This window comes from Rhinichthys klamathensis, unplaced genomic scaffold, assembly GCF_029890125.1.
Source record: "Rhinichthys klamathensis goyatoka isolate OS25496 unplaced genomic scaffold, OSU_Roscu_1.1 h1tg000232l_1, whole genome shotgun sequence".
Classification (NCBI taxonomy): Eukaryota; Metazoa; Chordata; class Actinopteri; order Cypriniformes; family Leuciscidae; genus Rhinichthys; species Rhinichthys klamathensis.
In genome coordinates this window covers 3,084,477-3,112,253 of record NW_026606756.1, presented here as the reverse complement: position 1 = coordinate 3,112,253, position 27,777 = coordinate 3,084,477, and the positions used below count along the sequence as shown (strand labels likewise).

The following is a 27,777-nucleotide window of genomic DNA, read 5'->3' as shown; positions in this document are numbered from 1 at the left end:
TCGAATCCACTGCGAGACACCAATGTGTCCCTGAGCAAGACACTTGTTGCTCCAGAGGCGTAGTTGTAGTTGCTCCAGAGGCGTGTGACCTCTGACATATATAGCAATTGTAAGTCGCTTTGGATAAAAGCGTCAGCTAAATGAATAAATGTAAATGTATCTCTTTTTCAAAGAAATTTTCAGTAAGGATGCATTAAAAGGGTCAGGAAATGGGTCAAATGGGCAGTACAGACATTTACAATGTTACAAAAGATAAAATAAATGCTGCATTCTTTAAACTTTCTATTTATCAAAGAATACTGAAAAAAAAATGGAACACAATTTCCACACAAATATTAAACGGCACAACATTTATAATAATAAGCAATGTCTCTTGAGCACTAAATCAGCATATTAGACATGATTTCTGAAGGATCATGTGACCCTGAAGACTGAAGTAATGTTTCTGGTAATCCAGTTTTGACATCACATGAATAAATTACATTTTAATTTGTATTAAAATAGAAAGCAGTTATTTTAAATTGTAATAATATTTCACAATAGTACTGTTTTTACTGTGTTTTTGATCAAATAAATGATTATAAATTATGATATGGTTAATTATAATTAAATGGTTATCAAATTGGTGAGGATAAGAGACTTCTTTCAAGTAGTGTATATTTAAAAATGTTTATATATTATTGCATTGAAAAAAAAAAGATGTACACAGAGACATTGAAAAGCAAATATAATTTTGTCCTTCTGTTTCTGATTCTGGGTTAACCATCAGTGTTTGTAAAATGGAGTCCTGCAGCATAAATAAAGAATAGATTTGACCTCTGACATGAAGGGAATGAATGTATATTGATTTGTTTAAGCACTGGATAAAAGAGCTTGTCTATGGGATCGGTAGTGAAGCTTGATTCCTTTTATTTCCTTTATTTCAAGATAAGAGTGGTTGTATTTCTATTGAGGATTCTCAGGGATCTTTTAAGAGCCAGAACTGCTTTGTAACCCTAATGTGGTTTTATGTTACCATATTTGTGTCAGTCATAAATTTGTTAATATTCTGTCAATTTATTATGAGATGGGTAGAAAATGGTTGATTTACTATTGTTTTTGGTGCAGAACCTCAGGGAAAAATAATTACATTATAAAAAAAAATACAAACAATTGTACTGACCCCGAACTTTTGAACGGTAGCATATAGTGTTAAATTGCTGTTTAATGTGTAATAATTGACTGACTGAAACTGACCTTGTGTTATTTGTAGTTTGCAGTCACAGCTTACTGTGCTGTTTGTTTCCAGACTCAGCTGCTTTTGGCTGTGGTTGAGGATGAGAACACGACACAGGAGAACAGGAGAGAGATTGCAGACATCTTGCTGAACGCCCTGACGGACAGACAGCAGCACAGACAGACATGGAGGGACAGGTATGTGCCCATTTGCAAAACTCGTTTAATGCCACATCTTCAGTGAATTGTGGACTCTTTTTTTCTTCAGTTTTGTTCAGGACAATCCTTCAGGCCGAGAGAGTTCACACAAACACACGCATACACACGTGCTGATAGCCCATTGACTTCCTTCCTCTGAGATAAGGGTGACTGAGACATAACCCATTTGTTCCGATAACTGAGAGAACCAGCCTTACACACACACAGATATGCATACCAACACATAGCACACACACCATTTTACTCTTTCTTTATTATTTCCTCACAGACTACTGTGTGTGTGATAATCTGTCTTTATTCAGATCAGACTATTAGTTCGTAAGGCCTGAAACAACTGAATATCCCTATTGAAGTTGCGTCTTAACCTTTACAACATTAAGGGCTCCTCCCTGTCCTCTTGTTTCTGTAAAGTGGCCCCTTTAAGGGGGTTATCCCCTCTCTTTAACCCCAGAGTGATGCCCAGGCCTGCTAGTACCTGTAAACAGTGTTGATGTTGTGCTGAAACTGCATTCTTAAATCAGACAATGAAAACTACAGACCAGGCCGTGGTTCATTTTGTCAGACAGCGTCAAGGACACAAGCACACGCACACACTTAGCCATCTGTGGTACGGTGTAGTCATTAAAGGGTCATGAAACCCTAAACCCCATTTTCTGAGATTTTAACAGAGGTATCTGTGTTGAACACCATTGAAGACAATGTAAGCATCTGTTAGATTTAATAGTAGGGGGAAAATGGTTAAATTTTAGTTTTTTCCGCTATTTTTGTCTTCCGGGTTTAAAATCTTCATCGTGTCCACGTCACAGACTGTGACGTGGCAGAGCACTTTAAGTGCTTTGACTCATCGGTGTCTCATAATTATTCATTAAACTGAGTTTTCTTATCCTATGAGAAGACACTGTCTCTTAATTATTCATGACACCACGTGGATCTTTCCAATGACAGACATGTCAAACTGTGATATCGCGCAGTAGATGTGAGAGACAATCATGGGACGCAAGTGTTTGTTTTCGTGGTGCAAAAGTTCCAGTGCGTTGCATATCTTTCCCCGCGATGCTGCCAGGGCTAGACTCTGGTTGCGGGCGGTTGGTTGGCCATAAACCACGGACACATCTAAACTATGTGTGTGTAACAAGCATTTTTGTAGCGAGAGAGAGCTTTGAGAACTGGAGAATGGTGGACTTTGGCCTTGTTCACCAATCCAAGTTGCGTCTTGCGAGTGATGCAGAGGTGTGTGTGTCTCCAAAAAAATGTAACCCTGACTGTTTTACTTGCCTTAGTTTTGTTAAACCTTTGGGGTCGACAAACGCACCGGTGCGTTTTGCTGGATTTTTTTTCACATAGCAGCAAAATAGACTTAAAATACTCCGTCATTTATGGTCATACAGACTTAAGAAATATGAAAAAATAAACGGTTAAATGTCTACTTTTTTATGTGTCCACTTACAATCGAAACAAAACAGTGTGCTTTTATAAAATAAAGAAAATAAACAGGATGTGCTTTCTGCCTCTCCGTCTCCGTGAACTTTTTTTCTGGAGCACGACTCTAAACAAAACTCAGCGAATACTAGTCACACAGGCAAGAGCAATATCTTTATAATCATTTAAAATGAATTATTTTCAAATATATTCATTTATAGTGTGTATATAAACAAATATATATTTTATAATGTCATTATAATTGTACATGTACATGAATATGTTTTAAATAGAATTACGATTACTGTGTAGGCTAATTTAGGCCTATGTAGCAGGGCATTCAGTTACTTTTGAAAGGACAAAAATAAGATGTCAGTGTATTTCATTAGACTTTAACTTTGCCAGCTATAAAAAAAATCTAGCATTTCCTCACGTTTTACAATTGATATGCATGGGCCACTGGCCGATGTCAGTTATCCCGCCCTCCCCTCTCCCCTGCCGTGCCATACCACACCCACTCCCCTCCCTTCTTCTCACAGCCATCCAACCCATTTAAGTTACATTTTTCAAAGATTGTGAGCTAGACTTGAGCTGAAAGAGGGGGCTTTCATGACCCTTTAAAGGGGATATGTGCAGGATTTAACTTAAAAAAATCTTTAAGATAGAGTTTTCATTTGTACATTTATGAGCCAACCATAATGTAATAGAAAGAATGACACCTTGACTGTCCACCACGGTTACCTCTATCAGCCTGTAGGCTCAATTGTATGTGGAGTCGTCGGGTGACTCGGGTTTGAATTGGTGCGAAAATTCACAAAATATGACATCATGCGCGTTCTCGTCTACTTGGGCTTACATCCGTACGGCAACCATTACTGCTAGCGATTGCCACTGCTTACTACTGTTTCAACAATCCAGACACCCACGGAAACTCCTCGTAAGTAAAAAAAAAAAAAAAAGCCTTATCTAGTGCGGCCAAAATAGAGAGTGACCGGCATCGGGCAAAGACAAGAGTCAACATCGGAGCGGCATTTGATTCTTGGAGGGAGCTCTGGTCAGCGCTGTAACTTTTCTTACCTCTGTAAACATGCTGGTGAATCTCGATGAGCCGTCTGTGGTTGCTGCGGCAACTCTCTGTTTGCTGTGGTCGTGTGCTCGTACGAGCGTGCGCACCGAGAACACAGAGAACGAGCATGAGACTGGCTGCAGTTTCTCTAACGGCCACTGGTGTCAGTAACGGTTAGAAATTTCAGAACTTACGCAATGCTCCTTTAAGCATGTTTCTTTTACATCATGTTTTTTTTTTTTGTGTTAATTTGGTTTTGTTGTTGTTGTTAATTTATCCACTTTATTTAACTCTTTCCCCGGAAAGAGGAAAAGTTCCGTCTTTCCGTGTTTTCACTGTTATACGGTAGGGGCGTTGTGACACATCTTCTGAAAGAGTACTGAAGTACTCAATATTACTGTTTTACTGTATTTTTGATCAAATAAATACAGCTTTGCTGAACATAAGAGGCTTTCAAAAATCGTTCCGGCCCAAACCTTTTGAGCGGTAGTGTATTTTTAAATCTCTATTTATTATCTCTATTTTTTATTTATTTAAAAATATTGAAAAGGGGATAAATCTCACCGCTGAAGAAACCGAGTGATTACACACACACTAACCTGTACAACTTACACATTTGCACGCTGCGTCACACGCACGGAAGTTTATTTCATCAGTCGGAGCAGCGTGATTAGATAAAGCTTCTACCTTCACTCCTCTGTGTGCACACACTGCAATGTGTTTGAACTCATCCCTTTCCACTATCACTTCCTGCCCCCCTTCTGGAGCGAGATAACGTCACTCTTCGAAACATCAGGCACAGGTCTGTAAAGTGGCTGTCAACAAATCGCATTTAGGGAGGGAAGGCAGATAGCTTGGGCTAAGGTTAAGACGCTGTTAAGACAAAAATGAACTCATAGCTGATAATATCTCCTACGACACGAGCTGATAAAGTGAACGTTGTACACCGTGCTCCACTCACCTGAATGCGGTGATGTATTTGTACTATTACCATGACAGACTGTTATAACAACTATCATGACTCACAGCGCTGAACACAAACATTAATTTCTGACCAGTCCTCTTGAAAAGAAACTTCTCGGAGCAGTGTGCTAAATCATGTTGCTTATTTTGTCGTGAAAGGCTGCAATTGTTTTATTAATTTAGTATGCAGCAGGCCCGCTCCTCACATTATGCCATTCTTTTGTCTCTGCGTCTGTGTTTTGAGTGGTAAAAACCAAATGATGGATGGTTGGTGCTACAGGCTCATAAACATAAGCACAGCGGGCTGATTGATTAAGGCTTTTATTGTCTTACAGACATTTGCTTTCTTTAACAGTAGTTTGATTGTTGCAGACTGTGGGGCCTCTGGACCTGCTTTCAGCTATCTGAAGTTACCCTGAGGGACAGAGATGCTAAATGTGACCGTAGGCTCCTCCTGTTGACTTATGGGTACGCGGGCTTATTAACTTACCTGATGCACTCATGCAGGTCACCCCCACATATTTTGGCTCTTGCAATGTTGAACAGATACAGTGGATACTCTGCATGTTTATTACCATGTGCACATTAAATTGATTAATTTGGCAGATGCTTTTATCCAAAGCAGGGCATTTAAAGATTTCTTGACTTGTGTTTTGGATGTTTTTGTATTTTTCTTTTTAATGAAAATGAAAGACAGACACTCAGGTCACCCAATTTAATATTCTATGAAATTTTTTTCACTGGATGACACTTGGAATATCTTGTTTCCTTTACTGTGGGACTGTTTGGAAAGAAGGAAAATGCAAGACCAGACACCTTTTTTTTATCTGTTAAAATGACACCATTTTGAATAAAAAATTTGGTAAATAATCAGCGAAGAAAACAATCTGTAACATTAGTTGAGATCTTATGATGAAACCCCTTTTTTCCAATGTGTGAGGCATTTATATTTATTGTTTAATATTCGGTAAATTAATTGGTGCTATTAACATAGTGCCTCATGCAAACTCTCTTTCTGTGCAGGTACTACACATGTGATTAGATCTATCTTTCTACTGCAGTGGTTCTCAACCTTTTTGTCTCAAAGTCCCCATTCTCCATGACAAAAGTCAAGGGCTCCCCAATATATGCTTGTCTATTTTTGGTATTTCTGCTGTAATTATAATTTTGGCATTTAGATTTAGATTAAAGTTTGGTTATTTGAATATACGTATCAGTAGAAATTTCGGTCCCACTTTATATTGGGGGTCTTGAACTACTATGTACTAACATTTAAATTCATCCTTTGATATAATGCAATTAGTGTGTACATGCATGCTTTTACATTGGTAATTACTAAGTTCTGTAATTACACCTATAATTACACATGTTGACTAATCCTTTAAATCTTAACCCACCCTTTAACCTACCAATACCACTAAACCTGCCCCTAACCTTACCCGTATAGCAGCAAAAGTGTTTTACAATACAATGTAAACACAATAAGTACATAGTACTTATTTTGTGATGCAAGTAGTTAATATAAAATGTGACCATAATTTCTTAATTTAAATACTTTGAAGTGATTCTGAGGCTCCCTGGTCAAGCTCTGTTATAATAAAGGTGTAAGTGCAATGCATGTTAATGCTAGTTGTAAATGGGACCATATATGCATATCCATCTGTGCACTTGGAATATTCTGAAATTATTTGCTTTAAAAATTTTGTATCTTTCATAGGTCAAAATCAAACACTAACAGAAGGAAGACCTTTTAGAGATTCATTTGCATTGCCAGATGAAAGGGTTCGACCTTGTGGTTTTGTTTCATCCATATGCAAGCCGCAGTGTTGTAGGTCAAAACCATTGATCTCACACCCTTTATGTCTGCATAGACGCGCTGCAATGCAAGTTTACGTAAAAAGTACACATGTGAACACACGCTCAGATAGAACCGACCTTACTCAGGTAGATCGTACAACTCCTGTCACATCTACATCCCTCCGTTGACCTCTGCAGGGGTCAGAGTCCATTCCTGCGGTGGGCAGATTGCGTGTTTGGGAGGTGATGAAGGGGGCAGTGCCGGGAACAGCTGTGTGGTTTGTAGTGACCGTGCTAACTGCTGTAGGCTTTGTAAGGTCATTATATGATAATGAAAATGATTACTGAATTACATGGGGGTTTGGGAGAGGGGAGGGGATTGAATGGGCCTGAGTTTGATAAATGATCTCTGAAAATGCCCATCTGTCTTCACCCCCCTTTCTTTCAGCCTCGCTCTCCCTCATATTTCCCTTATTTTCCTTTTCATCTCCATCTCTGTGTTTTTGCTTATTCTGTCTTTTGTTTTCTTGCAGTATTGCATAGTTTTGGAAAGTGATAGAGTGAAAAATGGAGCAATAAGAGAGGTGTAAGTGGGATAAGATGAAGTGTGCATTTGTGTGCACTAGTAGTGTTGAACTCTGAGAGAGTGAGAGAGAGAGAGAGAGAGAGAGAGAGAGAGAGAGAGAGAGAGAGAGAGAGAGAGAGAGAGAGAGAGAGAGAGAGAGAGAGAGAGAGAGAGAGAGAGAGAGAGAGAGAGAGAGAGAGAGAGAGAGAGAGAGAGAGAGAGAGAGAGAGAGAGAGACAAAAAGAGCAGGAGATCATGTACTTGGATGGATGAGTGACTTTATTAAAGGCTAGAGTTATTAATAATTTAATTTAAATCAGAAAAGATTTATGAACTTCTTAAGACTAGTTAATCTGCTTAAGAAAATTTTAACTGCAACATTTTTACTACTAGGTTAATGCTCATTTATAGATATACTTTTGCTCTTTAAGTCATGCTCTTTCACAACACATTAACTACATGTAATATTTTTAAATGTTTTCGAAAAAGTCGCTATTGATTGAAAAGGCTGTATAAACAGAAATAGTGTGAAATATTATTGCAATTTAAAATAACTGTTTTCTATGATAATATATTTCAAAATGTAATTTATTCCTGTGATGGTAAAGCTGAATTTTCAGCATAATTTCTCCAGTCTTCAGTGTCACATGATCCTTCAGAAATTAAAAGTAAATGTATTATTGCTTATGCATTAACTGGTGGTTCTTTATAAAGTATTAGCAAAATATTTTAATTGAGGTAATCATTCATAGGTGCTTTGAGTGAATGCACACATTGTGGGAAATGTTTGTTTGCATTTGAGCGCATAAGTGTTGCATCCTGGAGGTCGCAGCTGCCCTCATCACTCACCCTCAGTGCGTGACCTCTGACCTCAGGCTTTGAATGTCTGTATTTCTGTGAGTGTCTCAGTATCTTGAATATGTTGTGACCTCTCGTACTTCACCTGGGTGGAAACCTTCTGAACAGAAATGCCACAGGCTGTCATCGCACACTCACAAACACACTGGAGGGTCATGGGGTTCAGAGGGCAAGCAGAAGTTTCTCCACAGACTAGAACATCAAACACCAAACACCAAACATTACACACACAGACAAACATGATTGCTAACTAACCTCTGCTTTGGCAGTACATATGCGACCAGTGTTACTGCATTGCGAGTAACGCGTATTACTTAATCATCTTGTTTTAGAGGAATAAAAACATTATTAACATGTTACTTTTGGAATTAATGGTGTCCTATTTTGCCCTTTTACGAAGTCTTGATTTTGTTTTTGGAGTGTACTAGAATATGCTTTCATGCTTGATTGTTGAACACATTATTTTCACATATTTTACATTATTACAGCACGAAGGCCCGAACGCAGTTTATTTCCTGTTTCGATGAAGCCCCTCCTTCCGAAATATGAAATATGCTGTGATTGGTTAGCTGGCCTAGTGTGTTGTGATTGGCACTGCATCGCTTGTGTTCGGGAAATGTTACACCCCTTACCATAGCCGCAAGCTCTACTCAGATGTAAATATAAGGATGGTGTCAATTTCTAACCAATTCAAGCCTGATTCAGACTTAAAGGGTTAGTTCACCCAAAAAAACCAAAAAAAAAAACCTCCTGGTTTATTTAACCAGGAGGTCCCATTGAGATTCAGAATCTCTTTTACAAGAGAGACCTGGCCAAGGTAGCAGCCAAATCACAACAAATGCATACATAACAAACACCAAATTACATTACAAATTACAATTCTGTCAGTAATTACTCACCCTCATGTTGTTCCAACCCCGTAAGACTTTCGTTCATCTTCGGAACACAAATTAAGATATTTTTGATTAAATCTGAGAGCTGGATCACTCCTCCATAGGCTTCTTAACCCTCTGGGTTTGGCTATCGCACCGGCGCGACGAGCTCACTTTTTTCCTTATCAGTGCAAAAGAGACTCAAATTACTCTGTTGATTTTGATCTTACATATAAGTGTTGTACATCATTAGATCCTGTTAAGTGTCTATTTTTTTTGTGGATACTCACAATAAAAACAAAGTGTTCTGCTTTTTGTCAAATAAAGAAAAAATAAACATGATTGCGAATTTTGCCTTCTCTCTGTCAGTGAAGTTCATTCTGAAACGCGTCCGAAAATGAACTGTAACTAAGTAAATACTTGTCACACAGGCACGAAAGATTTTTCATTATGAAGCTGAAATTCTCTTCTTTTAAATGAAGTAATTTATATAATAAACAAATATTCTCAGTTTATGTAATCTGTATGAAAAGAGAGAGATGTCAGTCTTTTTCCTTTCAGCTCATTATAGCTTATTGCGTGTTAATGTGACCACGCCCACTGAGAGCGCGCGCTATTCAAACGTAAATGTTGAGGCAAGCCATGAAAACGCCCACATCAGCTGGATAAAACAGTTTAATAAGAATCTTGTACTTTACCTTGTCTTGCTGCGCTGTGAGGAATAATACTATCGTAATAATCCTGGAAAAGTTACCTCAGAAGTGCTGGTAGTTTCATTTCAAGGAGCGGATCCAGCTGATGTAGTAAGTAATTTATTCTTAAGTGCTCTATTCTAATCGCGTTATTGAATAGTGTCTGTAAACTGCACAAAGACTGTTTAAATATGAATTGCGTGTCTGTGTATGAATGAATGGCACAGACGCGCTTGCGATGTTGTTTACTACAGATGTACATCACATCTGTGCGTTCATTCACTCTCGCTCCTACATTAGTAAACATTATTTTTACATGAACACATCTGTGGGCAGTGAGATTTCACGTAGTGGAACTGCGCAAAGCTTCTGTGTTGTACGTCACATGTAGGCTCACTATTGTCCGACGCTGGTCATGTGTGTGATGCGTGTGAGGTACAACAGGGTTCTACGCTAAAGTTTTTCCCAAGGAGCACATGTGCTCCTAAATGAAAAAATGTAGGAGCACACAAAGAAATTTTGGAGCGCAGTGAAAAACAGTAACAAGTAATAACAAACTATTTATTATATATACACTACGTGTGTGCTCCTTCTCTTTGTGTTCAACTATAGTGTGAAACCGTTGATTTGATGCAGAAGTATAAATCACACTTTACAATCACTTTAGTAAAACAGAACAAGGGGAACGTGTTGCTCTCAGGAGGAGGCTAGGAGCACATTGGCACACCTGTGCAGTGGACATCTGCATCTTTCCACTGCAGAGGCTCTTTCCACAACATGGAGGAGAAACTAGTTTAGAGTGTATTAGTATTTACTAGTATTAGTATCTACTGTAGATTTAGTCGACTAAAATCTTATTGTATTTCGTCGACTAAAACTAACACAATTCAGATTACTAAAATATAATGGGTTTAGTTCAATTGTAATGCATTAATTTAGAATTTCTCTAAAATGTCCAAACCCATATACTCCCAGAGAAAACATCTATTAACCTGTTAATATGAATGATTGTAAAGTTTGAACATGCAATACAGATACAGATTTAACTACTGTGACTTAAAAAAATATCTTAAAATTAAATAAAACCACTTTTCCTAAAGTAGAATAGTCTTCTTTTCAATGAATGTTCAAGTAACGAGGAGTGAATGCTATTATTTTTTTCTTTTGTTGCTTGAGACACAGACCGCATTAGGTTTATTACCCACTGTCACTTTAAGACATCGGATCATGTCCAATGACTTGCGGATCCAATTGCACTGATGCACATCCGACACACTCAAAACTGTTTAAGACATAACCAACATAGTTTACGTGAATGCTCTCCAAAATGGACATTACGACATAATGTTGTGTGTATTAGTCCATTCAGACACGAAAGAGAGCTCAGTTCAGTCCTCGCGCGCTGTGTGTGTGTGCATGGCTGCGCGCTTCGGGTCGGGTGTGTGCGCAGAAAACCGAACCAAATAGAGCTCTTTTTTTTTGCATCGTCACTCTTATTCAGATCTATGTGTCTGCTCTACTAATTCTCCCAGACATTTACATTTTTTAACGTTTGATGAGATGCAGCGCATGTCAACCCGTGTGCCGCTGTGTAGATCAGCACGTTACAGTACAAATATGCGCATCTACCACAAACGCAGGACATCAGTTCTTACTGGATCGTCACTATCTAACATTTTTGTCTAGTTTTTATTTGTTGACGAAAATGTCAATAAATTTTCGTCATAGTTTTTGTCATTCAAAACTAGTTTTTATTTAGTTATCGTCTCGTTTTCGATTATGGTAGGTAGTTACTCGCACATTGTGCTCGTAAATCTTTTTTCCGGTTCGCACGTATCGATTTTTAGGGGCATATGCGAGCAAAATGGTCGCACTGTAGAGCCCTGTACAACCTAGAAGCTTTGCGCTGTTACACTACGTGAAATCTCACGGCCCACAGAGAAGGAAATGAATAGTTGAATAAAGTTGTTATTTTTGTTTGTTATTTTGCGCACAAAAAGTATGCTCGTCGCTTGATAAACTTGAGATTGAGCCACTGTAGTCACTTGGACTATTTGAACGATGTCTTTAATAACTTTTCTGGGCCGGCAAGTTTCGATCCCTTAGAAGCCTATGGAGGAGTGAGACAGCTCTCAGATTTAATCAAAAATATCTTAATTTGTGTTCCGAAGATGAACGAAAGTCTGGGTGAGTAATTACTGACAGAATTTTCATTTTGGGGTGAACTATCCCTTTAAGAATGTTAACAAACAAGAGGATCCTCCAGAACAGATGTCATGCACAGACTTTGCAAGCACAGATTTCATAGGATGTTTTAGAGTGGTATGTTTTTTTTTGTTGTAATATTTTTTTTTTTTATACATTTTAGATACGATGTTATACACCATTTAATTATGATATGATTTCAGGAGAAGCTTTTGTGCGTAGCCTCCATTGTGGTTCTGGAAGCTGTTTTCCATAAAATGAGCAGCACACAAATAAATGTTGGGGTTATAATGTTCAGAAACAGTGTTTAAAATAAATTTTAAACACTCTAATTTCATTAGCCTTAAAAAGGTCAAACAAATGAGGTTTGGAAACAGCATTTTTTTGGCAACGCAGTCTTCTCTAATGCAGCTCAGCCAGGCCTTGTCCCCTTTTCTGCGTGTTCTGTGGGCGGGGATTATTTAAATTAGTATCATTGTGACTTCACAAAGCCCGGAAAAAACAAGTTGTAGTCCAAGCGAGTTGTTCGTTGTATTCCGTTAAATTAAATATCTCCCTTTGGAGTGGACCTTTGTAACCTTGCAGATCCATATTAGTGTGTAATGTTGCTGTTTGAGTATAAAAAAGTGGAAAAAGTGGAAAAGCATAATAGGACCCCTTTAACACTATATCCAAGTTACTTTGTTAAATAAGTAATGTGCACTGTTTTATTAGATGGGTCTTTCTTTTCATCATAACATACTCTAGTATTCTTATGTGACAGTTTCTACTAGCAAGTGCTGCTGTCGTGCAAGGTCACGTCCTCATGCATAATTTTATTCTCCTTCCTACCCAAATCCATTCCATTGGACAATGTGTTTATTCTTAATCATAAAACTATGATTATTTTAATAATTATTATTATTTAATTTAAATTGCATTCATATTGTTTTTATATTTATACACTTATATTTTATATTATATTTATACACTTTCCAAAACACTTTATAAAACCATAACATAAAAGTAACTAACAAAAACTAACATGTTAATTTCATTAAAGTTACAGTCTACATGTTTTTTTTTAGGAGTTAACACAATAACTATTTTTTTAAAAGTAACATTCCCGAGCACTGAATGTACCAGACATTGCATAATAATAACACATTCACAGTTGGTTCTCTCTCTGTCTTTATGGCTCAGTCTCACTTTCATAGGCACACAAATGCCACAAATGTTGTCGTCTCATGAGGAACGGGGTGTCTCCATAGCTGTCAATCGTGTGGCGTATCTTTTGTCCCAGCAGTGACTGTGTCCCTCCCACCAGGGTCTGACAGGGACAAACAATAGAGCTGCTGTTCCCGAGTGGAGGGAAAGAGACCGTTAACGTCTATCTTCAATGAGAACGGACAGGCTCACCATGCACATGACAGCTCTGATGCTGGGGAGACCTTTACAGTTTGTAAGGATGGAGATATCATGCACACACACAGCTACGTTTGAGGGTTTGATGCCGTTTGCTCTTGCAGACTCATCTGTTTAATTAACAGAACTGTGTGTGTGTGTGTGTGTGTGTTTGTCTGCCAGTAAGTAAGACCGGTTAATGAAAAAGCCTTAACAATACACAGGTAACACATGCTTTCCCACACACACACAACCGTAATGAGCCGAGTGATGGCGCAGTGTGGTTTTTCTTAGGGCCTGTGATGGGTGTTTTAGGATTGCTGTCTAGAGCTTCTTACACGTTTAACCGAAGGCTCTAGTGCTCACGGGCAAACACCTGGACTTGCTCTCAGTAAACATATACACACACACACATTCTCCTACTTGAGCGTTTACTCTCAGCGCTCGGAGAGGTAACAAATTTATTTGTGTGTGTCTGGGTGTGTTCCTTTCATCATCGGCAGGGCTGTAATTAGTGTGAAACTGATGGTTGGGCTTAAAAGCTGTCATCTAATTTGTCTGTCTTTATCGAAACAAACATGTGTGGTCCCTCCCTTGCGACGTGCATGCGATGTGTTATTACCAGTAGAACGAGTGTCTGAGAGTTTGATCGTAAATTACTCGATACGCCTAAACCGCTGTTTAGCAATCATAAAGCTATGCGTGACATACCCACCACGGCTGCCGTCCTGCTTGTATGCCCGCTCTCAGATGCCTGCGGTTGTCAGGATTGGAGAGTACATGCAGCGACCAACTTTGCGAACTCCTTGGATTTGGGGGGACGCCAGTACACACTGGAATGTCGTTCTTATTATATTTGTTTGTGGGAAGGAAAAGTAAGTCCTATTTGTTTCTTTGCTCATATGTTTGTGGTGAACAAATGCAAACAAGTACAAGGGATTACACCCAAATGTACACATGCACACTGGTGAACACATGTGGCATCCTAATAGCTGGGAGGATGAGGCCTGTTTCTCGGCACATGGAAGGCTTCATTATGTGACCAAACTCTAAACAACAGTATACCAGAGGACATGATTCAGCAAGTTGCCTCCCCGTGTAAAACTAACATTTCTCGGATGCATCCAAATGAGAGGGGAGAACGCCATTAAAAAAGAGAAATTGCTTTTCGTTTTAATTGCTCACTTGGCTTAATAAAACAGCATCGCATAATTATGCTTTTTGCAGCGATGGTAAACGGTTTGCAGTGCTTGATGCAATTATGAGCACCGCAGAAATTTGGGGCCCCGGCACTCTGCTATTAAACATTGATTTTATATGGAAAGAGAGACAGAAACGCATGAGGCTAACCAGAGCGGCGCAACATTACTGCATTGTAGAAAAAGCCCAAAACAGCCCAAACTAAAGCAAACGACTGGAGTTAGGATATGTGAGCAAGAATGTGGAGATTTGCTGGGTGGGACTTTTAATGGCTACTGAAACATTTCGACACACTGAAACAGTGACAACTGCTATACTTTTAGAATGATTGCAGTGAAGGGCTTTTTTTTTTTTGGATTAGCTGTTTTAGAATAGGCGTAATGATAGGCCTAAAGGTGAGAGTTCACCCAGAAATAATTCAAATCCTTTCATTATTTACTCACACTCATGTAATTTGTATTACTTTGTATAAATTTGTAATTTGTATAAAATCCATACCAGTTTCTTTCTTTCGAAATCGAAAACAGTTTGTTTGGCGAAATGTTTGGCAGTATGTTCTTACAGTGAAAGTGATTGGAGGATAGGGGTTGACAACCTCCATAAATGACAAAAAACAAAACAAAAAAATAAGATGAATATGACTTGTATGCAATTTTAGAGGTCTTCATAGTCATCTCATTAAGTCGCTATTCACCTATAGTATGCTACTATTCAAAAAGTATGGGCCCAGTAAGACTATTCAGCAAGAATGCATTAAATTAAAAATCAAAAGTCAGGAATAAACTGCATTTTTTAATTTATTACAATATAAAACTTTAAACTTTACAATTAATTTTTTGTAATTAATTTGTTATTATTTCACAATGTACTTTTCTCCCTTTATTTGATAATAAATGCAGCATTTATTTATGTTAAGTATAAATGCGGCCTTGGTGAGCATAAGAGACTTCTTTCAAAACATTAAAAACATTTTACTGACTGCAAACTTTTGAATGGTAGTATATTTTTACCCACTGCTGTGGCTGTTAAATCTTTTTTTTTTTTTTTTGCAAAAATGTGCATAAGCACACATTATTAAGGACAATTTTTTATATGCTTTTATGTTGCTTTTTGGAGCTTGACTACCCTTTAAGATGGAGGTGATTGAATCTGAAAACTTCCCCAGTGTAGGTGTTATGTGACTGTTCTACAGATGTGCTTGCATGGTCTAAGATTAGAGAATATTAATATCTCAATTATGATATTGAGTCATGGCAGTGTGGGTAGTGCATGTGCTCACAGCGCATAAAAAACATTAGCTTATGTGAATGCTAATGTGCTCATAAAACTATTTCTCTTTTTCTCCTACACACAAGCTTTCTCACTCTATATGGGGGCCAAAAAATCCAATAGGTGGTGGGGGGGTATAGGCTTTATTCTGTGTGTGTGTATGTAATAATTAGTACTTCATATCTTTGACTGTACTGAAGTGACATGTACGTTAATGATAGTGTTAGCTCTCCTTAATCTCCCTCTCCACAGACACACACACTCACTCCTTTTGCCCTTGCACTGTTAATTATTTCCTACACTGCTGGAGCAGTCTGCTTCATGGCAAGCATATTGTGTCTGGCAGGCGAGTGGCGGGTTATAAATGATCCTGAAGGTGAAGATGTGACTGTGAGGAGATAGTTATGAAAATTTCATCTGTCTATGCGTTACGGCTACAGCTGCTGCTGTCAGTGGAGAAATTACTGCAGGTCAGCCCTGTCAGAGAGAGAGAGGGACATCAGAGCGGACCTGTCAGACCCCTAAACACACACTCACACACTTAACACAAGACTGTCCCCAAGCTGTCTGTGTTCATTACCAAACTTAGACAGGGATACAGCAGGCAGGTGGAGCAGACCTTTCAACCTGACCTACTGCCATCAGCTGCTGTCTGTGTGTGGCTACATCTCGTTTTGAATTACCAAATGTTGGTATGCACTAAATCACTCTATCAAAGCAATTGCTTGTGATTGTGCATGTGTTTAAAGGTGCACTGTATTTTTATTTTTTTTGTCTTTCTGGGTTAATGAGGATGTGTCCAGGTCAAGTTTTACCATAAATTCCGGAAGTCTATATTATTAAAAATGAAAAACAAATTACAATAATGAGAATCTAACTTTCATATTTTAAGATTGGCATGCTGGGTCTAAAAGAATAAAACAAGGGACAAGAGTAAAACAATAAAATATTTACAAGTAAACCATTCAAAAAGTAGCAAAATTTAACAATTGAAGTATGGTACAAAGTTTGCAAGAATGTGACCTTCATATACAAAAAGAAAAATCTTGAAATTAGTTTTAATAAAAAATAAATAAAAAAAAAATCAAGCCCAAATTTCAGGATAATACAGAAATAATTTAAATAAACTGGTGAGATTCATCATTAATTATCCTAAAAAAATACTATTAGGTCAAAACTATTAGATCAGATTTTCTTTATGCACAATATAATTTCCTTTTTTATTTTTGGTTTCCTTTTTGTGGTATTTACTATGGAGTCAATATCATGTCAAAAGTATTAAATATTACTTTTATTAAATTAAATTAAATAAAAAAATAATAAGAGTGAATCAAAAATTTAAAAAATCATGTAAAAATATATTGCACAAACTGGAAAAAGTAAAGCAAAATGATCAGAATAGCAAACAACATGGTCACGGATCAAAATATAATAAGCGTGAATAAAAAAAATAGCAAGCATAAATAAAAACTTTAAACACATTAAAAATGATATATTAAAAACTATGTTTTCCTTGGTTTTATTACTCTGTACTTTGTGCTCTCTTACATTTTCTGCGCATATGTCACTCTTTTGTACTCTTGTGCTGTTTTTCTCTTCGCTCTTCTTTCAACTTTCTCTACTTGCTTTTCCAAATGTTGCAGTTCGAGTTTCATGTAAATTAGGGCAGGCTTAAGTGTCACCATTGGTCCGCTAGTTCTGGATTGACTGCTCCTCCTTTTGCCAATCAGAGTAGAGTTGACGTCACTCCAATGCGACTCATGACTTCTGATGCTCACTCATACAGGGGAAGACAACCGTTTAATTTAAAACTTTACAAGGGCTTTCAAGCAGTAAAGCTATCATATACAAATAATTAAATTCCTCTTTTTTGAGATGCATGAGAATTGTAATGTGCTCACTGGTAATTGGTGTTAATACTACTTGGCTCATGATGCTAAGGCTGCTGTAAGTGAAACACCCTGCAGTTTTGAAACGCTACATTTCTTTGCAAAAATAAGTTAAAAAATGGCCATTGTACCTGTCTGAAGACTTTAAGACTTTGACCTGTCACCGCTACGCACAACTTACTTTAAAAAAAAATATATATATATATATTATTTAGTTCCATTACAGACAAGGCCCACAGTGCAAAAAGTACAAGACAAATACAATGCATTTGTGGTACAGTTCAGAGCATGTAAAACAAAGAATAAAAACAAGTAAAATATAAAATTAACATGTATGTAAAAAAAAATGCACAGCCTACCTGGCGATGCGTTACCTTTAAATACGCCATCCTCAAATATTTTCTTAATTGTTGTTGTTAAACGACCATATAGGAAACCTGGTAAATTAATTATAAGACTGAATGTACCATTTCTGCGTTGACCGCCAGATTTGACAAAAGATTAGGGCTGTTTTCGACTAAGGATTTTCATAGTCGAATCTGATTCGTTAGATTTTGCCGTAGTCGACTGATAGTCGAACCTTTTTTTTTTCTTTTTTTTTTAGCAGCTAGACTTTCGGTTGAATAACTGTTTGTCTGTTATAGGACAACTCGCTCTACGTTTATTTAAAATAAACAGCAAGACAACTACACTGTAAAAATTTTTTTCGTAAAATAACGGTAAAAAGTCTGGCAGCAAAGTTGCCAACCACTTACCGTCAAATTACAGTAAAAAAACTTAAATTATTTTACAGAAAAATGTTGTTTTTTGAAAACGGATATTTACCGTAAATATTTTCTGTATTTTTACAGTCAAACTGCTGTAGAAAAAAAATAAAATCTCATAAAAAAATGTCTGTTGAATGTTAAACGAATGTATAAATCTGTATAAAAACTTACAAATATTGCAGAAATACCTTAAAATTACATAATTAAAACAAAGACTTGTTTTAATACAGTATTATTTGGTATATTTTTAGGATAATCCAATCCATCTACAAGAACTCCTTGTCAAAGTAAAGACTTTTCTATGTAAAACACACAGAAAATGTTGTATAATTACCTTCAGATACCCTAATTTAAAGCCTAATACCAGTATATTGATCGATTTAAACTTTTATTTTATGTCATTATTCAATCTATTTACAGTAAATTCCTGTTAAATATTGGTTTTATCCTGTACAAAAAAACAAGATCTTGTGATATTAAGTTTCAGAAACATATTTTTAACAGTTATTGCTTTATTAAAACATTATTTGACAGTAATTACAGACACATCTCCAATAAATTTACAAGCTTTTACCATTAATGTATGCAGGTTTACTTTATATAAACATTATTTGACAGTAATAACAAGCAACTCTCCAATATTTCTACATATTTGTACCATTTAAATACAGTGTGCTACTTTATATAAAGATTATTTGACAGTAATAACAAGCAACTCTCCAATATTTCTACATGTTTACCATTTAAATAAGGGGGTTTACTTTATATAAACATTATTTGACAATAATTACAGGCAACTCTCCAATATTTCTACATATTTGTACCTTTAATGTATGGGGCTTTACCTTCTATATACTTTTAACATCAATTTATGAGGTATACTTTATATAAACATTGCTTTATACTAATTAAAATCAACTTTCCAATATATCAACATGACATTTACTCAATGTATGGGTTAACTTTATATACACATTAATAGACAGTAATTACAAGCATTTCTCCAATATATGTAAAAATACACATGTTTATTTTATGTAAACAATATTTGATAGCAATTACAAGCAACTGGCCAATATATGTACATACTTTTTCCATTACGGCATGGGGTTTACTTTAAAATGCACATAGGCTAAAATGCACATAAAATACGGTCAAGTCCTTCAGTCAAAAAGTTCTTTGTTCTTAGTTCAGAAGCTAAGTTCTTTCCAGTAACAAACAAAGTTAATATATAATCAGTATTAATATACAGATGTGAATGTGCATGCTAAAAAAGTTCATTTGGCAGATTGATATTCACCCACGCCCTTTCAAAATTCCAACGATGGCTATGATCCTCTGTAGTGGCTCTCACCAGGCATTGTCCTGAAAAATAGATAAGATGTATCATGCTTGTAAAAATCGCCAGAGCAGAGCCATTAGGTTGCCCCCTAACAATAATTGCAGTTTGGAGCTTGAATGAAAATTGAACTGTATGCGTTGCGACGTTCGTCTGTTATAGGACAACTTAGTTGGAATAAACGAGCAGACACTGATTAGCTACTTGCTCTACGTTTATTTAAAATTAACAGCAAGACGACTAGAAGTGAATGTGCTTTCCATTAAATGAATCACACACAGTTAACAAATCCTTAAGAAAAAAAAAAACTTTGTGTGATTTATTTAAAACAAAACACGTTCATTGCACAGTAAACAAACCCTTAAAGGAGAACTCCGGCGCAAAATGAACCTTTGGTCTAATAACACATTGGTACCTAGTCAACCGTTCTCTGAGATTTGTTTTCCTGATAATCGATGTAAAGAGTTTTATCTCTAAAAACTGTTTAGCGTATAACGCTAGTAATGGGGGCATTTAATAAGTAAAAAGAAATCGCTAGTTAATACCACTAACAAGGCTCAAAATAGCCCCACACTAACACAGTAACATAATGAGGGTCCCTACATGCAAACCGAAGCATTGAGAACTTTGGAAGTGTACAGACCGTTTAATAAGAAGATAAAGATAAAGACAGTCCACTTCGTGTATACAGACAGGAGCCATCTTTGGAAAACAGTCTCGACTAATCAAACCACGAACGCCATTCATACAGTTCAGAAGTTCACTGAACTTCATACAGTTCAGCTCACTTAGCACGTCATTCGTGGTTTGACTAGTCGAGACTGTTTTCCAAAGATGGCTCCTGTCTGTATACACGAAGTGGACTGTCTTCATAAAATATCTTTTTATTAAATGGTCTGTACACTTACAAAGTTCTCAATGCTTCGTTTTGCATGTAGGGACCCTCATTATGTTACTGTGTTAGTGTGGGGCTATTTTGAGCCTAGTTAGTGGTATTAACTAGCGATTTCTTTTTACTTATTAAATGCCCCCATTACTAGTGTTATACGCTAAACAGTTTTTAGAGATAAAACTCTTTACATTCGATTATCATGAAAACAAATCTCAGAGAACGGTTGACTAGGTACCAATGTTTTATTAGACCAAAGGTTCATTTTGCGCCAGAGTTCTCCTTTAATAAAAAAAAACTTTGCAATGAAGTCGTTCATCCTCGGATGCGGCGCCGTGCGCACTGTTACAAAAAACCCTGTGCACACAGCCAAGCGAAATGGGGTCTTGCGCACCCAACGCGTCATTTTTTTAAGGTGCGCGCGGACCATAGACAGTAAAAGAAACGGACTCGTCGAGTATAAACAAGGCTTTACTCCGTGTCAGCGCGCGCTCTGATCGGTAAAGGTGCACAGACCTCTCCCGAATCATCTCCAGCACTCAGCCTCCGAAGCACCACTAACTCTCCACCTCTGTTTCCCTCGTAAGCTGATAATAGTATTTAAACATTCTCTATGATAAAAAATGTTTGTAAAAAATATTTGAATAACGGTTTTGGCGGTTATAGAGTTCTAATGACGGTGTTCAACTGTAACCGTTCTCACGGTTATATAATAACCTTCACACCCCTACTGTTACGTGTTTGCAAGAGGCAACAGTAACTTGTAAGATGTAACGTTAAGTTAACAGCTAACGTTATTAAATTAATGTTAGTCAACCAAAGGTATTTAACGTTAATGTTATGATGGCTGATGCATGTTTCACATTCAGGGCTAACGTTAATAACGGTTTAACTTTATTAGGACCAGCATAATGTTACATTTGCTAGACAGACTTTTATAAGGTTAATACATAATGTAACAAACGGCGAGTTTTAACATTAGCCCTGCTGACTCGACAATGTTAACTTGCATATTAAAATTGTAAAATGTATAAAAGCTGCCGCACTTAACAAGCACATTTGACATTGTGAGGAAACATAAATATATATATATATATATATATATTATGTATATGAAATTTATTTCAATTGTAAAAATGTTATCTTTGAGTAATGTCATCTTTGAGACTGTTAGTTGTTACATGATTAAAAATGTAAACATACACATAAAGCATGGCAATCCCGTCAGAAATGTGTATCATAGAAAGGGAAGCACACACAAAAAATGCCAGTTGGTACACCAAAATCAAATAACCCTAACCCCATCAAATAGTTTTACCTGCATCTGAGGGTCTTTCCCTTAATGTTTCCAGTGATTAAAGAAAGGACTGATGAAGGTGACACGAATCTCCCCTTTCAGTGCGCCACTTCAGCAGAAGAAAGACAAAAGGACAGAAAGTTACTCAGACTTTCCATCAGTAACAGTATGAAAATCACACTTAATACTATCCCAGTGTAGGTTTTCGAACAGTGGGTAAAATTGACTTACTGTAACGTTAGTTGGTGAATGGGTCTTTCTGTTGGGTGTTCTCCCCCGATAAACATCTTATTCCAATGCTTGATCTAAAAAATAAAGTAAACAAATATCTTTTCAATATGTTATCAGTGTTTGAAGAGGTTATGTAAACATACTTCTAACGAATAAATGACGGTTTTATCACTTTACTCATTCCCACGCTTTTTTACCTCTCATGTTAACTTACCAACAACAAAACACAGCAATGTTAGATGGTACTAACACATTGAAATACGTGCTAATATCGCTACGTTAATAGTGAAGCAGTACAAAAACACACACAGAGATAACTTATTCATCTTATGAGGTTGCAGTAAGCCTATGACAGGTAAATTACCCGTGTCCCTAAACGTTAGACTGTTAAGGACTGAAAAATGTTTTCATACCTGATATCGCCAACAGACCACGTACGACCCCTTCCTCTGTTCATATTCCAGCTTTTGTTCTTCATTGACATAGCAACTAAAATTCGCTCAGAATTTAAGAATTCAACAGGCAGATATAAAATAATCCAGGTCTGACCGAGTAATCAACAACGCAAACAGCAGCTGCTCACACCAACCGAGAGTAACGGACGTATTTTCAAACTTAAAATAGGCGCGCAGAGCCGCGCACATTCTCATTGGACAGTTTCCTGGAAGACAGACAGATTAACCAATCATGCTCAAAGTAAAACGGAGAAACAACCAATAACAATAGCAATAGTTTGCGCGAGTTGCAGTCTGTATTACTATTTAATTAATTGGTCAAATGACATGACAGTGTATGAATATGTAATAATGCAATGTAAACTGTTAGGCAAGCAGACAAAATTGGCAAGCATACAAAATTGTAAATTCACACAAAATCACATAAAGCAAAAGGTTTCTGCTGCACTGCTCTGTTGAGGGTGAAACTATTATTGTTAATGATAATACTTATATTTTAACATATACATTGAAGAACTGTTATGAAAATCAGAAAAATCATTAAATGCTAATGAATTATCATAATAATATGTTAAAAGGCAGATATTTATGTATGTTGTTGAAAACATTACGTTGTTTCAACGTACATATCTTGTAAAAAATTAAACGTTGATTTAGAAGTGTTTTTGTTAACCTTTTTCAACCATTTAGCATTAAACGTTGTTTCAACGACTGGCATTATTTCAATCATATTTCAACGTTGAAGGTCGGTCATGTGCCGGCTGGGTATATTAATCTACCTTTAGTGAAAGCTGAATGCCGATATCGTGGAAATGTTCCATACTTTATCCAGGCTCTCTACTGCTTCGCGCGAAGTTATGACGTATCCCCCTCCCAAAGTCAAACAATATCATTGGTCGAGATTGCCTCTGGCGTATGATTCGTCCAATGATTGTACAACATTCAATTATTTGAATCTGCGCGCACTTTCTTGATATCTAAAGCACAGAGACTAGAAAAACAATTAGGATGTTTGTTTACACGTTGTGTAATGTTTCAACCATTTTAATGTCTTCAATTCCTTCACCCCCAGTTTACCAAAGCTCAAGTTTATGCTACAAGAGCCTTGGTTGAACTCGAGCCCCAGAATAAATTCCTTGTCTTTCACACATTGCTCACCTATTGTAAATTAAAAATATATAGCACCCCATTGTAAAGCTTTATTCATAGTGTGGCGGTTTGTTCCCATCAACCGAGAAAATTGTGGAGTGGCCTAATGATTTCACTGCAGTGAGGGCCTTGAATTTTGTTGAATATAGATTGACTTTGTGTCTTAATGCTTCAACGTTTTTAAAGTTGATTTACAGCCTTTACTTTTAAATTGAATCACATATTTTCTTCTCAAATAAGCATATGAGATACGTGTCAATATAGTATATGGTCAGAAAATCACTGTCAGGGCAGCATTTCAAACAGACAATGTCACCCTTAAAAGCCAAGCCAAAAGAGGACATATCAGCACACAAGATTCAAGAGTCCTTTCACACCAACAGGCAGACAGGCATTAGGAGGTTAGTGTCCAGCATTCTTGAGCCTGGTTGTCTTGCGGAAAAACTGTCCCAAAGCATGATGATCCGAGACTTGAGGGTGCAGCAGACAGCAGCAGCTACAGTGCACGGGGTGGGGTCTGAAAATGTTGCCACTCAATTTTTTCTCTGCCACTTATGAAATTGTTACAGAACACTTCAGAATTGTAAACACTGAGTCAGTGGTACCTGACAGTAGAAACACTGGATATAGGATGCATAAACAATCACTGACTATTCTTGATTTAATTTTATATTAAACTTAAGCTCAATTATTTCATGTACAATAACTGTATATTTAGTTACACTGTGCAACAATATCTCCTACTGTATTCATCCATCTTTCGAGGCAATATTTTTAGATCTGTTTCTGTAACACAGTAATTATTATGTTCAATTTTTATTTACAGCATATGCATGAAAGGTATAGCCTACATAGCTGTTTTTTTATTTTTATTTTATGTATATATTTTTTATCTATCACTCTTGTATCTGCACTTGTTGAATCTTAAGCTGATGTGGCCAGCAAAGTTTATCTTTGCTTCTGAAAAATATCTGCATTGGTGGCAGGGGACTTGGAAGTTTTACATTTACCCTGTATTTGATAGGTGTGAGGTGCTAACCTAACCCTAACCCTATACATTAATGGTAAAGTAATGTAGATATATTGGATAGTTGCTTTTATTTACTATAAAACAATGTTTATATAAAGTGAACTCCTTGAATTAAAAGTATGTAGATATATTGGATAGTTGCGTTTAATTACTATAAAAGTAAGTTTATTCAAAGTAAACCTATACATTAATGTGAAAAGTACGTGTTTTACATCTAAAAATCTGTACTTTGACGGGGAGTTCTTGTGGATGTAATTGATAATGTTATGAATTTACCAAAGAATACTGTGTAAAAACAGAAGACTTCTTTAATTGTATAATTGTAAGGTATTCCTGCAATAATTTCCAGTTTATATGCAGATTTATTCATTTGTTTAATGTTCTACAGACATTTTTTTAATGAGATTTTCTTTTCATTCTACAGCAGTGGAACTGTAAAAATACAGAAAATGTTTACAGTAAATATCTGTATTTTAAAAAACAGAATTATTCCGTAGAATAACTTAAGGTTTTTTACTGTAATTTGACGGTAAGTGTTTGGCAACTTTGCTGCCAGACTTTTTACCGTTTTTTTACGATTGTTTTTTTACATGTATTTACCTTAAATTCAAGGTTTCACAGTAAAAAAACACATAGTTGTCTTAATTTTAAATAAGCGATTTTTTTTGTCTTTTTACATAGAATTTAATGTAATTTAACATTCAAGCCAATTAAACAAAAGAATAATCCTGTAAAAAAACTATAATTTCTCCTTATATGAATTTACAGATTATTACTTTTATTTTATGGTTAATGTTTTTAATAAAAGTTTTTTTCTGTATTTTAATGACATTTACACGTAATGTTAAAAAAACAGAAAATATCTGTAAAATAATACAGTATATTTCTGTGAAAAAACTTTTTTTTTTTACAGTGTAGAAGTGAATGTGCTTTCCATTAAATGAATCCTTAAAAAAAAAAAAAAAACATTGCAATGAACATGCTTTGTTTTAAATAAATCACACACAGTAAACAAAACCTTAACAAAAAAACTTTGCAATGAACTTTGCAATTTAGACGCGCAAACTGCGTGCCGGTGCGGTGGGACGTAGCCTACATGCTCGGGCAGATTCGGCTTGAAGTCGTTCATCCTCGGATGCGGCGTCGCGCGCGCTGTTACAAAAAAAAAATGGGGTCTTGTCGGTCTTGCGCACTCAACGCGTAATTTTTTGCCGTGCTCACCTTCGCGCTCGTGCGGACGCGTCGAGTATAAAGGCTTTACTCCGTGTCAGCGCGCGCTCTGATCGGTAAAGGTGCACAGACCTCTCCCGAATCATCTCCAGCACTCAGCCTCCGAAGCACCACTAACTCCGCCTCCGTTTCCCGCGTAAGATGATATTAGTATTTAAAAATTCTCTATGATAAAAGTGTTTGTAAAAAATATTTTAATAGCATGGTTTTGGCGGTTATAGAGTTCTAATGACGTGTTCAACTATAACCGTTGGTCTCACGGTTATATAGTAACCGTCACACCCCTATTGGTTACATAATACTTCCCTACTATTCGACTATGAGGTTCATAGTCGAATCAGACCTCTCCGAATCGAATCGTCGATTCCTCGACTATTAGAAGTCAGCCCTACAAAAGATTAATGAAAATGATAGTGTTAGAGGAGAAACCAGGTTGATTTGATAGGCTATGCAGTGATTTATAACATACTCTTTGTGTTTATTTACATAATTGCATATTACTTTAGGATTAATATTTTAAATATAGCTTCAATTTTGAATACAGCAACATGACAATTATTTAAAAGATCAAGGATAGGTAACGTCGTTTCTGGAGTGCCTCTGTCCTGCAGAGTTTAGTCAAGTCATCTTCATTTATATAGCGCTTTTAACAATGTTCCAAAGCTGCTTTACAGTGATAATAGGAAATGAAAGTAACATAGATTGTTTTGGCTTAATGACAGCTCTAGAATAAAGTTATTTTCCAGCTAAAGTTAGTTTTAATAGATTCACTTCCGTCGCAACGATCATTAGTTATTAACTTAGGGGGCCACTAACACGACACCGTTTTAACAGAAAACTCTTAAGTTCTCTCTACGCAAACGTAAAAAATAAATAATAATAAAATAAAATAAAAAGTAAACTGCGATTTAAAAACCTCACCTGTCTGTAGTATTAATTATCCTAAAGATGATGATTAGCTGGTTCAGGTGTTTTTGATTAGGATTGAAGGAGCTAAACGCTTGTTATAGATTAAATATGAAAGTAAAACGGTCATTAGGGGGTGGCAAGTTACTGTCTTTACAAATGAGTCATTCGTGCAAACTTCTCGTTCAAATCGGGAATTCTTTGATTAAACACTGTTGTGTTGCTCAGAGAAGATAGATGCTCGCGATGCCAGGTCCAGAAGTAAGGGCCTTAAAGGTGAATATGATGGATCATCAGACAGGCTCAACTGTGACAGGTTGTCTTCAGGATGACGAATTTAATGATAACTGATTGCCAGGTAGACGTATATACTGGTGACAGGTCACGCATACAGTTTAACGGTGTCCTGCCACGAAAAGATTTTTGCCAGCTGAGCTGACAGTTATCTTCACCTGTATGAGTGAGCAAAGCATCCATCAGTAGCATGAGTCGCATTGGAGTGACGTCAACTCCCCTCTTCGATTGATTGGCTAGAGGAGGAGCTATCAATCTAGAACTAGTGGACCAATGGTGACCCTTGAGCCTGCCCTAATTTACATGAAACTCGAACTGCAACATTTGGAAAAGCAAGCGCAGAACGTGGAAAGAAGAGCAAAGAGAAAAACAGCACAAGCGTACAAAAGAGGAAAAGAGGAGCAGAAAATGTAAGAGAGCACAAAGTGCAGATTAATAAAACCAAGAAAAACATAATTAAGAAAACATGAACTTAAGTTTAACTTTTGTGCAATATAATTTTTAATGTGTTTAAAGTTTTTATACCTGCTTGTTGTAGACCACGTTGTTTGTTATTCTGATCAATTCGCATTATTTTT

General features: G+C 36.6%; 1 protein-coding gene across 1 annotated transcript in view; it reads left to right on the top strand.

Moving 5' to 3' along the window:
* Window positions 1-27,777, top strand: part of fto (FTO alpha-ketoglutarate dependent dioxygenase) — a 195,026-nt gene that overhangs the window by 97,289 nt on the left and 69,960 nt on the right. Inside the window, exon 8 of the mRNA XM_056265344.1 lies at window positions 1,289-1,413. Within this exon, the coding sequence (XP_056121319.1) occupies window positions 1,289-1,413 (125 nt within the window). The remainder of the gene's footprint in view (window positions 1-1,288; window positions 1,414-27,777) is intronic.